Below are 13,373 nucleotides of genomic sequence, written 5' to 3'. Positions count from 1 at the left end.
CTGGAGCTGTCAGAATTCAGCTGACAGCCCCACAGAGCAGCACGGCTTCTTCCTGGGGAAAGCTGCTCCTTGTCACGCGGCTGCCGGTGTCAGTTGTCTCAGGTTCTAAATAACAATGGGGAAAAAGAAAGAAAGGAAGTCAAGAATTGCTGCCCAGCAAGCCCAAGGGGTACCCCACATCCCTCAGCTTGTCAGCACATCTTACTGCTGGTTTTTAAGGAGTGAAATCTGTATTTTCCTAAAGGTGCTTTGGAACAGCTAGCAGAAAGCAACGTACAACGTAAGGCAACGAGAGCCCCATGGCCTCACTGTGGATCCCAAAGGCTCAAGGCACTCTGTGATTTAAGCCCCACACCAGGTGGGTTTACAGCCACCATAAAACGTTTGCTAACGAAGGATGCGGATGGGGAGCAACGAGGATCCCTGGTGTTTCAGCAGCCAGCATCCCAGCAGCACACAGCAGGGACACTCAGTAAGGATTATCCTTATGCTTCTGGCTCTCGAGGGAGGGACGGTGCCAGGTTAAACAAAGAGCAACTGGACACGGCATGCAGAACAATGGGGATCCGGCCGGAGCAGCCAGGAAGAAAAGGCACGACCTGCCAATGCCATCTATCAAATGCAGGCTGAAGGCAAAGCATTACGGAACCGGGAGGTTCTGTGCGTTCCTTGTGAAACCACAGGCTTGAAAACGCACAGAGGAACACACAGCTTGCTTGCTTGAGGAATACTCAGCTCAGCTCCCACCCATCCCAACAAAGATCATCCATAGGGGCATTCCCAGGATATGGTTTAGAAGCCCAAAGAATGCAGCAGCACTGCTGCAGTATGAGGAGCTGAAATCCCAAAACGAGAGCAGGGAAGGATGGGGATAATGATTTGAAATGCATCCCAGGTTCCACTTCCCAGTGCACGGGGAGCTGAGCACCTTCAGGTCTGCACCCAAACCTTCTTGATAATTCCACGCCTTTAAATAAATGCACTTTTGGATAAGAAGGGAGAACAGAAAGGCACCAAACCCGGAGCAGCACACAGAGCACTTCAGGTGAACTCCCTCCAGCTGTCTCTCCAAGTCAGCTCGGTAAAAGAATGGATTTTTACATACAAAGAGTGACTGCTTACAAACAAATTCAGCAAGGAACGTTTATAAGCTGTCTCTGCAGCCTCAGAAGCGAGCACCTGAGGGGACACCACTGTAAAAAAAAGCTGCCTGAAAAGTTACTGGGAGATCTCCAAGTATCTGAAGCAAGGGCACGTTATCACCCAGCAAATAGCTTCTCCCCACTTCAGAGGTAGAAAATGAACAGTAATTAAAACGCGTGAAGAGAAACAAGCAGTGCACCGCAGCTTCCCAGCCACCCTTTGGCAAGCCCAGCTCTGAGCTGCCTGTGCACAAAGTGAAAAAGCAACGGAGCGGGGAATAAAATAACCACTAATGGCAAACATTCCTCCAAAATTAGCACCAGCAACCCCCAAGGTGGGATCAAGCAGCTCAAATCCACGTATCTACAGAAACAGCAAAGAGTCAACACAAAACAAGACAGAAAGCGACCTGCAGCATTAAAATGAAATACCGAATGGGATGGAGGGGGCATAAAAAAAACCCACAGAAACCCAGTGCTGCAGACAGAGCGACGGAACCCTCCTTGATCCCAGCTGGCACGTGGCTTTCCCGAGCCACAATGGGAATGCACATTTTTGCTAAGCACAGACCGGCTCGCTTTCAAATAAGGAAAAGTCATTCACAGCTTTACAGACAGCACAGCAAGAAAGAAATGACTTCAGAACACCCCGCCCGTGGTGTTCTCTTTCCAGGCCATTCCTGCCCTGTCTAGACAGAGCATTTCAGTGAACTTTCCAAACTTGAGAGCTCCCTGTTTAAAGGGAAAGACGGACGGAGAGAAACGCGCCCTGGGGATTTTTATTATCCTACCAAAGGTGCTTTTGCTGAGAAACGTGGGGCTCTGAGGGTGAAACCAGCCAATGCCTGCTATGTTACAGCAGCCCACGTCAAGCTCAGAGGTCTCAGCCCCCTCTCAGCATTTCACTTTTCTGCCCCCACCCAGTGTGAGCTTTTCCTCAAACGTGGACCTTTCCCAGGCTCACTGGGTCCCCTTATCAGTGCGAGGAAGTAAAGCTCCGTCCTCCAGCTGACGAAACTCTCCTGCAGCCACCCCCTGAGCCTGCAGAATCCCTCACAGCAGTTCTCCTGCACTCAGTGAAGCCCCCATGGGTGGCTGCTGCAGAAAAAAGGGTCGTCTCTCCCTCCAGGAGCATTTCCCTCATCCAGTCTCCAAACACAGTGGTGGATTCCTGATGCTTCACACAGTGACACAACCTATGCCTCAAGGTGGGAACCTTCCTTCTGCTTCTCTCACAGCAGGACCCCTCGGCTTGAAGCGCTCCAAAAACCTCAGCAGGATGCAGGGGGACCAGAAAAAAGCATCTGTCCCAGCAACAGTGTGTACCACTGCTGCTTTCAGGCTTCATTTGCTACCTTTCTGAGCGCAAGGGTCTCAGGGATCTGCCAAGAATTATGGCATAGAGTACGACCGTCCTTTAGATTGGGGTTGAGCTCTTAACCAAAGCATCTAAAAAAAAGCACAACTTTCTGAGAAAAAGGAAGGAGAAAGGTGATGGGAAATAGAAAAAGAACCTTCCCCTGCCCCGCTGCTGTGTGGTGAGGATTTCCTGCAGCTCCCCAAGCTCCATGCAGGGGAAGGCTTTTCTTGCCATCCCCTCTCAGCTTTCCCTTTGACCTCAGCCACAGCCTGAGGCAGCAATTAAAAACAAGCTCTAAATTTTAATTGCCAGAATAACGCAGCACCAACAAATCCTCCCGCAGTCACCTCTGAGCTCCTTCATCCGGGATCCAACCAGAACCTTCTGCCGAAGGCTTCATAAAACATTTAAATGCTCCTTCAAGGGAACGCTACCGGGAAGTGCTGCTCATGGGACGGCTCTTAGGAGCACAGTGGAGCTAGAAAGCCCAAAAGGACAGAACTTTATGTGGTACCACAACAACCAAACGCTTGGGACAGCTGGAGCTGAGCACAACTCGGCTGCTGGTGGAGTCACAACCCCCCCACAAGCCATTAACTGCTATTAGCCCTCATTAACGAGGCACAACAACGACAGAGACAGACGCCAAAGCCCCAAACCCGGTGTGATGGGGAGGAGAAGCACTGACTCAGCCGTACCCGCAGCCTGGGCTCGTTCTGCGGGCCCTTCGTGCCCGATGGAGTCTTCAGCCAACCCCCCCCCCAGACCCCAAAGCCCCGTGAGCCCATAACGCCCAGCCTCCCCCCAACCCGAGGCCTCACAGAACAGTTCCCCACAGCCCTCCTCCCCGCGCCGCGGCCTACGGGGGTCTCTCCTCTCACCGTTTTCCCTTCCAAATCAGCCCCCGGTGTCCCCCAACCCACCACCTCATCTTTCAGGCCCTGCTCCCTCCAGACCCCTTCGGGCCCCCCTCACCTCCAGGCCTCTCTCCCCCCCGCCCCTCAGCTCACCTCAGGCCGCCGCGGATGCAGCGGAGAGGAGGCGGGGGCCGCGACCCGGTCGGAGCCCTCAGCCTCCCTCTAACCAATCGGTTCCGCGGATGCCGCGAGAAAGCCAATAGCGTCACGCTGTTCCCGGAGACCGCCGCCAATGAGAGAGAGGAGGAGGGGGAGGCGAGGCCCGCCTCCTTGCGTTTTCAGCCAGTCTGGAGCGAGGTGGGGGGCGGGCTGAGGGGTTCAGGCCAATGAGAGTGCAGAGCTGTGTTCTGTAACGTGCGCAGACGCAGCTCGGAGAGGGGCGGGGTTAATCGCTGCCCAGGACCAATCGGGTGCGGTACTGGAGAGGCCACGCCTCACCGCCCCCTGAGGGGCGGAGCAAGGCGGGGCAGCGGGGGCCGAACGTGGACGGAAACTGCCGAGAGCCACCGCCCTGTGGCGGATACACCCGAATCCTCTCCGGAAAGAGCCGAGCGTGAGAAAGGCGGTGACTGAGAGCGGATGTAGGAGGGTTCGAGGCGCGGTTCCACCTGAGCGATCCCGCTGGGACCGGGGTGGGTTGTTGGAAGCCGGGGGACTCGGAGATGGACGAGGTCCCCAGGCGAGGTCCTCAGGCGATGCTGCGCACGGATCCGCGTGCAGTGGTTTGCATGGTGCCCAATGCAACGGTTTGCACAAGCCCCAGCGCAGCCATTTGCACAGATCCTCGTGCAACGACCGGCACGGATCCCTATGCAATGATTTGCACGAGCCTCCATCCATTGGTCGCAGCCATCCCCGTGCAACAGTTTACACGACACCTCGTGCATTGCTTTGCACGGTGCACGTCCCCGGCCCCAGCACCGCATGGCGCTGAGCAAAGAAACAAAGAAAGGAAAGAAACCTCGTGTTACAAACCCCGGCTCACAACCCCCCATCAGTGCCTCTGCTCCCTGCATGCCGGGCTCAGCCTCCTCCTGCTGCTGCCCTGCGGGGTCCTCCCAGCGCCTCGTAGGCTTCCTGCAGCTCAATAAAGCGTTGCTCGGCCTCTTCAGCCCGCTGCCTGTTGTGGTCGGGGTGCCAAACCTTCACCAGCTCCCGGTAGCTCCTCTGCACCTCCTCAATGCCAGAGCCGGGCGGGATGCCGAGAACCTGGAAGAGGCAAAAAGGGATACAATGGGATGAGGTGGCAGCCTCCCCCTCCACCTCAAAACACTCCAAAATCAGCCACGTGCACCCCATTCTACCCTCCTACAGGCTAAGGGCAAGCAAACCCCATTCCCCCCAGCGTTTGTCCCCCAAACACCCCAAAATCAGCCACATGCAACCTATATACCCTCATCTGTATACCCTCAACAGGCTAGGGGCAGCCAAACCCCATTCCTCCCAGCTTTTGCCCCTGTAGGAATGGAATGTTGTTCCTGCATTAGATATTAAAAAGGAGGAATTGATCTGAAGAAGTAGAGCACAATGTATTTGTATTTTGTGACTTGTGAAAAAGTAGAAATACCATCTACGTTAGTAACATACTTTAGAAATATAGTTGCTGAATTGCGTGATTAATTCTTGCTTGCAAAACTGCAATAGTTTTTAAATGTTCCAAATAGTATAGGCATAGTATTGTGGACTAGAAAGCATATTGTAGGGCTGTTCTGTTTGGATAAGAGACCCTCAGCAAAAGAAAAACAGACTTAACAAATGTTAAAGAAGCCAGGGCATCTACACAAGGCTGGTTTGCCTTGGGTAGGCAACCTTGGTAGGCTGGGATGCAACAGGCAGGCATCAAGATACTCCCCTATTCTGCTTCCAAGTTTACCTCTATGCAAGGACGAGCAGATGTCCAGAAACAATGACCAAGTGTTGAATGAGCAAATGTGAGAACTTAACTAATTAGCGATATATGCTTAGCCAGCAAAAATGGATGTTTATCCAGTATCCGTATGTTTAGTTGAGCGTCGGGAAGATTGTGATCCTAAAGTACTCAGCCAACGAGGAACCAGGGGAGAAAGAGATCAGCGCCGAGTAATAGGGCATGAAAGATGCAACGCTGTTTTCTGCGTGCTCTCCTGCTTGCAGGACGCCCGCCATTGCAGTTGCAAATCAAATCTGCTTTATCAGAGATACCGTCCTGATACATTATTTGGATGTTCCCAACACCCCCAAAATGTCTACACCCCGTGCAACCCCTCTACAACCAAACCCCCTTCCTCCCCACATCTCACTGCGCCCCATACCTGATAAGCCCACAGCTGCCGCTCAGTGCATCCTCCAGGCCCAGCTTTGAGCCCCAGCATCCAGGCCAGGCTTTGGAGGGACCGCATGGGGATGGTCCCCACCCACCCCAAAGCCCCGGCGGTGCTGTGCAGCAGGCTGTACCCCACCGGGACGGCGAAGGCCATGTAGGCCATGCCCAGACGGAAGAGTCGGGCGCGGAGCCGCAACGGAGGCCCGGCGGGATGCTGATAGCGGTGGTGCCGCTGTGCAGCCATGCCTGCAGCCATGCTGGAGGGCAGCAAGGCCAGCAGCTGGGCTTGGAAGAGGAGGGAGGTGAGGAAGGCTGCTGTAAGGACGCAGTGTGCTTTGGGGCTCTGTTCGCCCACGGAAGCTGTCAGGAGCACGCCCAGCCCCACAGCCAGCGGCTGGGCCAGCAGCTGGGGCACCCAAGGCAGTGCCAACGCGGCCACCAGTCCAAAATATGTCCCCACGACCACCTGCCCCGCCAGGAGTACAGGGCTCAGTGCTGGCACAGCCCTCCTGTGCTGGCTGCTGGTGCTGTTGGCCACGGCCACCCAATGGTGGAGGTGCCAGAGGTCGCTGAGCCAGCCGGCACCGAAGCCTCCCAGTGTCAGCATCCAGAGCAGAGCGTGGCTGTCCCGGCCCAAGTAGAGGTGATGCAGCCCCAGTGGCCCCCCCAGCGCCCACAGCCCATAGGCCACCAGTAGCCGCTTGGCCATCGTGGTTGGCTCACGGCTGAGCTGTGGCACTGGTGTGGCACTGGCATCTGGCGTCCTGTGGGAGGGAAGGCATTGCTGGGGGCAGTGGGGCACAGCTGTGCCTCCTGTGATGGACCCCTCTGTGTCCCACGTGCTAACCGAGGACTGTACCAGCCCACCCCGAGTTGCTCCATGCCCACCCCTTGAACCCCCGTGCCCATATGGATTCCACCACTCAGAGTCTTATGTGCCCACCCAGGGTTTAGCCATCCCTACCCAGGTCCAATATCCCCCACCCAGAACCCCCCGTGCCCATCTGGAGCCACCACAAGACCATCCAGAGCTATCTTGTGCCCACCCAGTGCTGTTTCATGCCCACCCTCAGAACCCATGTGCCCATATGGATCCCACCACTCAGAGTCCTGTGTGCCCACCCAGGGCTTGGCAATCCCCCAGGTCCCATACCCCCCACTCAGGACCCCCTGTGCCCATCTGGAGAAACCACAAGCCTACTCAGAGCTATACTGTGCCCTCCTAGTGCTGTTTCATGCTCTCCCAGGACCCTCAGTGCTCATTCAGACCTGCTTCACAACTGCTCAGTACCCTGCATGCCCATGCAGGGCCCCCTGTGTCCATATGAGATCCCACAAGCCCATCCAGAGCCATTTTGCTCCCACCCAGATCTGCCACCAGGTCCCATAGCCCCCCAGTCAGGACCCCTCTATACCCATCTTGGCATCCCATTGCCTCACCCAGAGCCATTTTGCACCCGCTCAGTACTCATCCACCCCCACCCAAGTCCCATATCCCTATCCAGGATCCCCTGAGCCCACCCAAGACCACCCACATCTGTGCACCCGGGGCCCTCCTGAGCCCCCCAGCACCACGTGTACCCACCCACGGCTCTGTGGACCCCCTCAGCACCCCCAACCCACCTCTGCACAGAGTCCCACAGAGCTCACAGGCAGCTCTTCTCCTCCCCTCCTCCCCCCCCTCCTGACACGGACTTTGCCTCTGTGACAGCACCAGGCAAAGGGCAAGAGGACTGCAAGCTTGTGGGGTGGGATCACAAAGCCCTAATATGGGAAGAACCCCCCCCCAACTGTGAGTGAAAGCCCCTAGACCCATGATGACCTCCCCCCTCAGCCCCATGGCAGCCCCCTCCAGCCGTATGCCCCCCAAATGCAGCCATGCAGACAATGCTGGAGCTGTGCCCCTTACCGGTGCTGTGCCCTCCCAGCAGCTTCCACCCCCCCGCCCGCTCCCCCCCGCAGCCCCCACCCTCACCACCGCCCCTGTGTTTGCTCGGCTTAGCCGCTGCCGGCCTCCAATTTGGTCTCATTCATTATTAACGGCCCTGGCCGGCTGTGCTGTTGACACAGCCACTCCAGAAGTGGGGACTAGAAGGGATGGAGGGGGGGGGGGGGGGGGGGGCAGTGATCCCCTCCTTGTGACCCCCTCCTCAGCTCAGCCCCCCATAGGCAACTCCCCCTCTCCCCCAAGGCTGCAGCTCAGCAGGATGCAGGGATGCTTGGAACCTGGCTCCTATGGGATCCCACTAACATGGGGCAGGGGGAGATGCTGCAGCCCCTCTCTGCCCAGCTGCCCATCAGGGCTGACAGCAGCCCCCCCCGCACTGCCCACCCCGCCTGGCTGCATCCCTGACAGCGGCTCCCAGTGGGGCTACGCTTGGCTGAGCTGCGCCCTGGGTGGGGGGGGGCTGCGTTAGTATTTGGATGCATGGGGGGGGAGAGGGGGGAGCTGCACCTGGGGGGGGGGAGGATTGCATTGGGATGGAGAGGTGTGGGGAGCTGCACCTGGGGATGGGGGAGCAGTGCTTTTTTTGGGAGGGCTACACCTTTTGGGGAGGGGGATGACCCCTTTCCTGGATGCCCATAGCTGCTGTGCTCCCCCCCCACCCCCCCGTGCTGCAGTCTGGGATCGATGCTGGTGGGTGGGGGGGGGGGCAGGTGGTGCTCCGCTGCTGGATCGATTTCTTAAAGTATCTGGATTTAAAAATGTCAAATCTGGCTCTCAAGCTCCAGGCTTGGAGGCAAGGAGGGGCCTCAGCCTCACTGCAGTGGGCAGCACCCCCACCTGCACCACCAGGCCTTGGTGTGCCCATGTCCCCAATGCACAGGAGCCCCCCATGGGTCTGAGGGGTCCCGGGGGGGGGGGGGGGGGGGCTGCTGTATACCCCCTTGTTGGGTGTAATAGGAGGCATTGATCAGCTCTGGGCGGCAGCGTTTAAGGCATCGATTGGCGGAGCCTTCCCGCTAATTGAAGCATTTGTCATCGCCTCGTTTGGGGGTGTCCAGCTGGGGGCTGCCCCGCGTGGGACAGCTGCTATGCACACCCCCAGGACATGTGTGTCCCCATGCACACACATGTATGCACACATCTGTACGATGCACACACGTCCCTGTGCACATGCATTCCATCTTCATTCATACATACCCCTATGATGCACATGACCTCACGCACACGTGTGTCCTCGTGCTGCACACACACATACACGTGCACGAATGTGTCCCCATGGTGCTCACACGTCCCTGCATACACGCGTCCCCACGATGCACGCACCTGTGTGCACACCTGTCCCTATGGAGCACACGCATCCCTGTGCACATACATCCTATCCTCGTGCACACACGTCCCTCTGGTGCACGCAACCTCATGCACACGCGTGTGCCTATGGTGCACCCCCCCCCGAGCATAAACGTGTCCCCATGCTGCTCACACGTCCCTCCATACACACGTGTGCTTCTGTGCAAACCTGCCCCTACGATTCACACGCATCCATGTGCACATACACCCTCCTGTAAGGCACACAACCTCACGCACACATGCGTCCCCACGCTGCACATGCATCCCTGCATACACACCTGCCCCTATGGCGCACACACACCCCATGAACACACATCCTCCCCTCACACCCACATTCCCCCCCGCAACACACACACACGTCCTCATACAGACCCCCCACCCCCAGCCCCCCCCGTGCACCCATCCACACACGTGTGTGCACACACCACCAGCACACACACCCAAAGGGTCGGTTGAAGGCATCCGGCGCAGCTCCCGAATGTCACGTTGCCTTGTCAGTTTGCTGGTAATTAATGCAAACTCCGGGGCCGGAGTCCCTCTGGACTCGTACATCACTGCCAGCGCCGGGCTGCAGAGCAGCCCCTTTACCCAAGTGCTGTTATTAGGGGAATTTTATATGTATTAGCTGTTGATGCACATTAATACATTAAAAATGTCAGCGGTGGAGGCCAGCTAATTGTCTGATTTAAATGTCTATTTGTCAGCGGGTGCCTCAGGTAGGCATGAGGTGAATGTGCAATGAGCCCCCCGACCCTGTGGGGTGGGGGTGAGCCCTGGGGGGGCACAGGGATGGTGGCACGGGGGGACATTGGGGCGCAGGGTGGGGGGCTGCAGGTTCTGCTGTACAACGGGGGGCGGCGGGACCCTGCGCCCGCCACCCCCCCTTGATCACTGCCTGGCTGGGATGGATTTCTCCATCCGACATCCTCTGAATCCTTAATAAATGCTGCTTGTCCAGAGAATTAATCCGGGGCAGCCCACAGCCATCCATCTCGTCACGCGTTGGCATGTGGTGACGGACGGCCCCGCTGCCGCCCCAGCAGTGACTCAGCCGGGGGGGCCATGAATCCCCCCCCAGCCTCTCATGGGGATATCCCCAAATCTCAGTGTTGTCACCCCCCGCTGATGCCCTGCTGCTCCTCACAATGGGGCTGCAATGCTAAGGAGACAACCTCAGGAAAACAGGGTGCAGGTGAAACTGAGGGTCCCCAAAGTCCTCCCCTGTGTCATCTGCTCCCCAACTCACCTCATCCTGAGCCCAACACAGCCACAACATGTGGAGCCGTGCCCCCAGCTGCCTCATCAGCAATTAGCAGCAGACGTTAATGAACCTGGGTGGGCAGCAGGGGGAGGTGTGCCATGCCCAGGAGGTGCTGGGGCACAAAGAGTGCGCACTGGGGAGGCACAAATTGGGGGTGGGTACACAAGGACAGGGCTTACACTGAAGACAGGGCTCAGAATGGGGACAGGACATGCACTGGAAGCAGGGCGCAGGGACTCCCTCCTCCGGGGGGGGGGGGGGGGGGATGACAAGGTGCCTGGCCCCCATGCAGGCAGCAGGTGACACTTTCCACCTGTCACCATGCATGCAGGCAGCATCGCCCTCCTGCCACCCTCAGGACCTGTTGAGCCGCCCGCAGCCCCCCCAGGCCATGTGTCCTCCCCCCCTCTCGCTGCTGTTGGTTTATTTGTCTCCATTCAAGGACAATTTTCATCCAATTTGGGCCCGGCATACGGCCTGGCTTTATTGCAAACACGCCCTGGATGGAGCGCGGCGCCCGGGTGCCTCCGGCCAATCTATATTCATTTGCACAAGGCTCCCCCGTGACCACGTGCCGGGCGCCAACACACCAATCTGTCTGCTGGTCCCAGTGCAGCGCAGCAACTGGGAGGGAAGTGACTCGGTGATGGCACGGGGAGAGGGACAGGGACGCCGTGTGCTGGGATGGGGCACCGAGCGCTGGGAGCTGTGATCTGTGCACTGTGGATCACAGGCTGTGCACAGGGGACCGTGCGCAATGTGCGCCGTGTGCCGTGCGCTGAGAACCCTGTGTGGTGCACTGTGCACCAGGAACTGCACCAGGGCTGTGCACTGCCCACTGGAGACCGTGCACAGCGCGTGGGCACCGTGTGCCGTGCACCAGGAGCACGGAGGGCAGTGCACACACCGTGCACTGGGTGTGAGGTGCTGGGCACACTGGGCTTTGGGGACAAGATGTGACCCTGCCTGCGGAGGCAGATGGTGACCGTGCTTTGGTGCCCGCCAGACAGCCCCCCCTCCCCGTGCCGGCCCCGCTCGCAGCCCTGGGGCTGCAGATCATGCATTTATTCATGCTCTGCTCCCCAGCTCCACTGCCAGCCCTGAGCTTGTGGCAGGGCTCGGCGCCCCGCAGCGTCCCCATAGCTGCTGCAGGACACGTCCATCACCGCCGGCCCCACGTAGCCCCGAGGAGTGTCATCCCCACTTCTCCTCATGGCATGGGGACCCACGGCCACTACCCCCCATCCACCGTGACAAAGTGGGGCACCTCCACCACCGGTGCCACTGGGTGGGGCTGAGCTGCCCTATAGCCGTGAACGGGATCCATCTCCGAGCCTCCATCCCCCCCATCTCCCCACCACCACTGCTGCTCTCTCCGGGGTTGACCTTTCCCTCCTGCTATTTTTACTGGCAGTGTTTGCACTGCACTCCCTCTCCTCACAGCCTGTGCTGGGGCTGTAGCTGCCCCTGGGTGCAGCACTGCCAATGGGACCCCAATGGGACTGGGAGTGCTGGGAGCAGCCGGGACCCCTCGTGTTCCCATGAGTGGCTCCTTTCCGCCGAGCTCCCTTTCCCCGTATGCCCCCAGCTCTTGCTAATTAGCGCTCAGGCTTCCCCTCGCGGCCTTCCTAATTAATTCGCTGTTGCTGCTCATTAAGATCAGCCAACAGAAGGGCGGTGATGGCGGTGGGACTCCGATGTCCCCATCCCCAGGGGACAGCTTGGGCAGCATCGATCGCTCCCGGACCCCATCCCCTCTGCGAGAACTGCTCCCACTGCTGTAATTTGTTGCACAAACAGCGCTGGGCGGTTCAGGATTGCATTGATCCTCCAGCATAAAGGGCCCATAAATCCGTCGTGGAGCCCGGCTGATGGATCGGCGCCCTTTGGAGGGAGCTGGCCCAGCCTGCAAATTTAAAAACTATCCGGATAAATTACACAGAAAGGAGCATCTCCCACCACCCGTGTGCCAGCGTGCATCTGCACACATGCATGCACACACACACATGCACACAGCAGGCATGCACAGATGCAAATGCACACAAGACACAGTGCATGCACTCGCATGCATGCACACCTGCAGCCCCCCACCTTGCATCCCTGCATGCACACTTGGGTGCAGAGGGATGGCTGCAAGGACATGCGTGGGCCCTGCAGGTGACAGAGGGCTTCCATTTCAGGCTGTGTCCTTCCCCAGTTGCAGCAGTGAAGACATGAGGGGCAGCCCTGCACCCTGAAGGTGGAGGGTGAGATTTGGCTGTACACAAAGCAGTGGAGCCTGTCAGGGTTTGAAAAGAGCAGCCATAAATTTGCTCCCCCTGGGGTTGTGAGCTGCGTCCCCACCCCAGCATTGCATCCATGGAGGGAAATCCAGTCCTCAGGCGCTGCTGCTCTGCTGGGTCCAGTGTGGGTGAGCCTCCCCAAAATGAGTGGCCCCCAGAAATGGGCTGGTGGCCGCAGGCATGCAGGGACCCCAAGTGGGGCTGAAGATGGAAAGCTGTGGGGGGGTCCCGCATGCATGCACACACCTTGTCCCCAAACCCACTGCATCCATTTCATGCACACGGAAACGCACGCACACAGCACGACCCTGGCAAACTCACACCCACGTCTTGCACATCTCTGTGCACGCGTGGATGCAGACACAGCTCTGTGCACAAACAGAGCCCCGTGGGCACACGCATCCCGTGCACTCACCAATGCAGATGCAGCCCCGTGCACACACACACCGAGCCCTTCACACACAGGCACGCACCCGTGCAAACACACATCCCTGCACCAGCATCCCCCTGAGCACACAGCCCCACGCACACATCCATGCACCGCGCACAGCCTTGCACGCACGCAGCTCTGCACACACACATGCATGCACGGACCCGAGCGCACCCTGTGTGCACGCACACGGAGCTCTGCACACCCATCCTCATGCACTGACATGAGTCCACACACCCATGCACACCCACCAACACCCACAGAGCTCTGCAAGCCCGTGCACCCCCACGCACACCAGCACCTCCTTGCACACGCACTCACCCCCCTCCCTGCACCCCCTCTTTCCCACTCCCTCCCTCCCCCCCCCCCACCCCCCCCCCCCCC

The 13,373-nt window shown here is 58.5% G+C and overlaps 1 protein-coding gene across 2 annotated transcripts; it reads right to left on the bottom strand.

Moving 5' to 3' along the window:
• Window positions 1-18: 18 nt before the first annotated feature.
• DNAJC22 (DnaJ heat shock protein family (Hsp40) member C22) lies at window positions 19-7,428 on the bottom strand. 2 transcript variants are annotated; one of them, XM_042894430.1, is made up of 4 exons: window positions 7,345-7,428; window positions 5,711-6,485; window positions 4,395-4,628; window positions 19-105 (listed from the first exon to the last, which is right to left on the bottom strand). In XM_042894430.1, exons 2-3 carry the CDS (start codon window positions 6,428-6,430, stop codon window positions 4,443-4,445), a joined length of 906 nt encoding a protein of 301 aa, XP_042750364.1. In that variant the 5' UTR covers window positions 6,431-6,485; window positions 7,345-7,428; the 3' UTR covers window positions 19-105; window positions 4,395-4,442. The 2 variants fall into 2 exon arrangements, with proteins under 2 accessions (XP_042750364.1, XP_042750363.1); XM_042894429.1 differs by lacking the exon at window positions 19-105 and having other exon boundaries at window positions 4,372-4,628.
• Window positions 7,429-13,373: the final 5,945 nt, after the last annotated feature.

The sequence above is a fragment of the Lagopus leucura genome, unplaced genomic scaffold (genome assembly GCF_019238085.1).
Source record: "Lagopus leucura isolate 7727_CA_CO unplaced genomic scaffold, USGS_WTPT01 229-6_obj-0_obj, whole genome shotgun sequence".
NCBI lineage: Eukaryota > Metazoa > Chordata > Aves > Galliformes > Phasianidae > Lagopus > Lagopus leucura.
The sequence above is the reverse complement of the archived record's forward strand: the minus strand, read 5'-3'. Positions and strand labels throughout refer to the sequence as shown.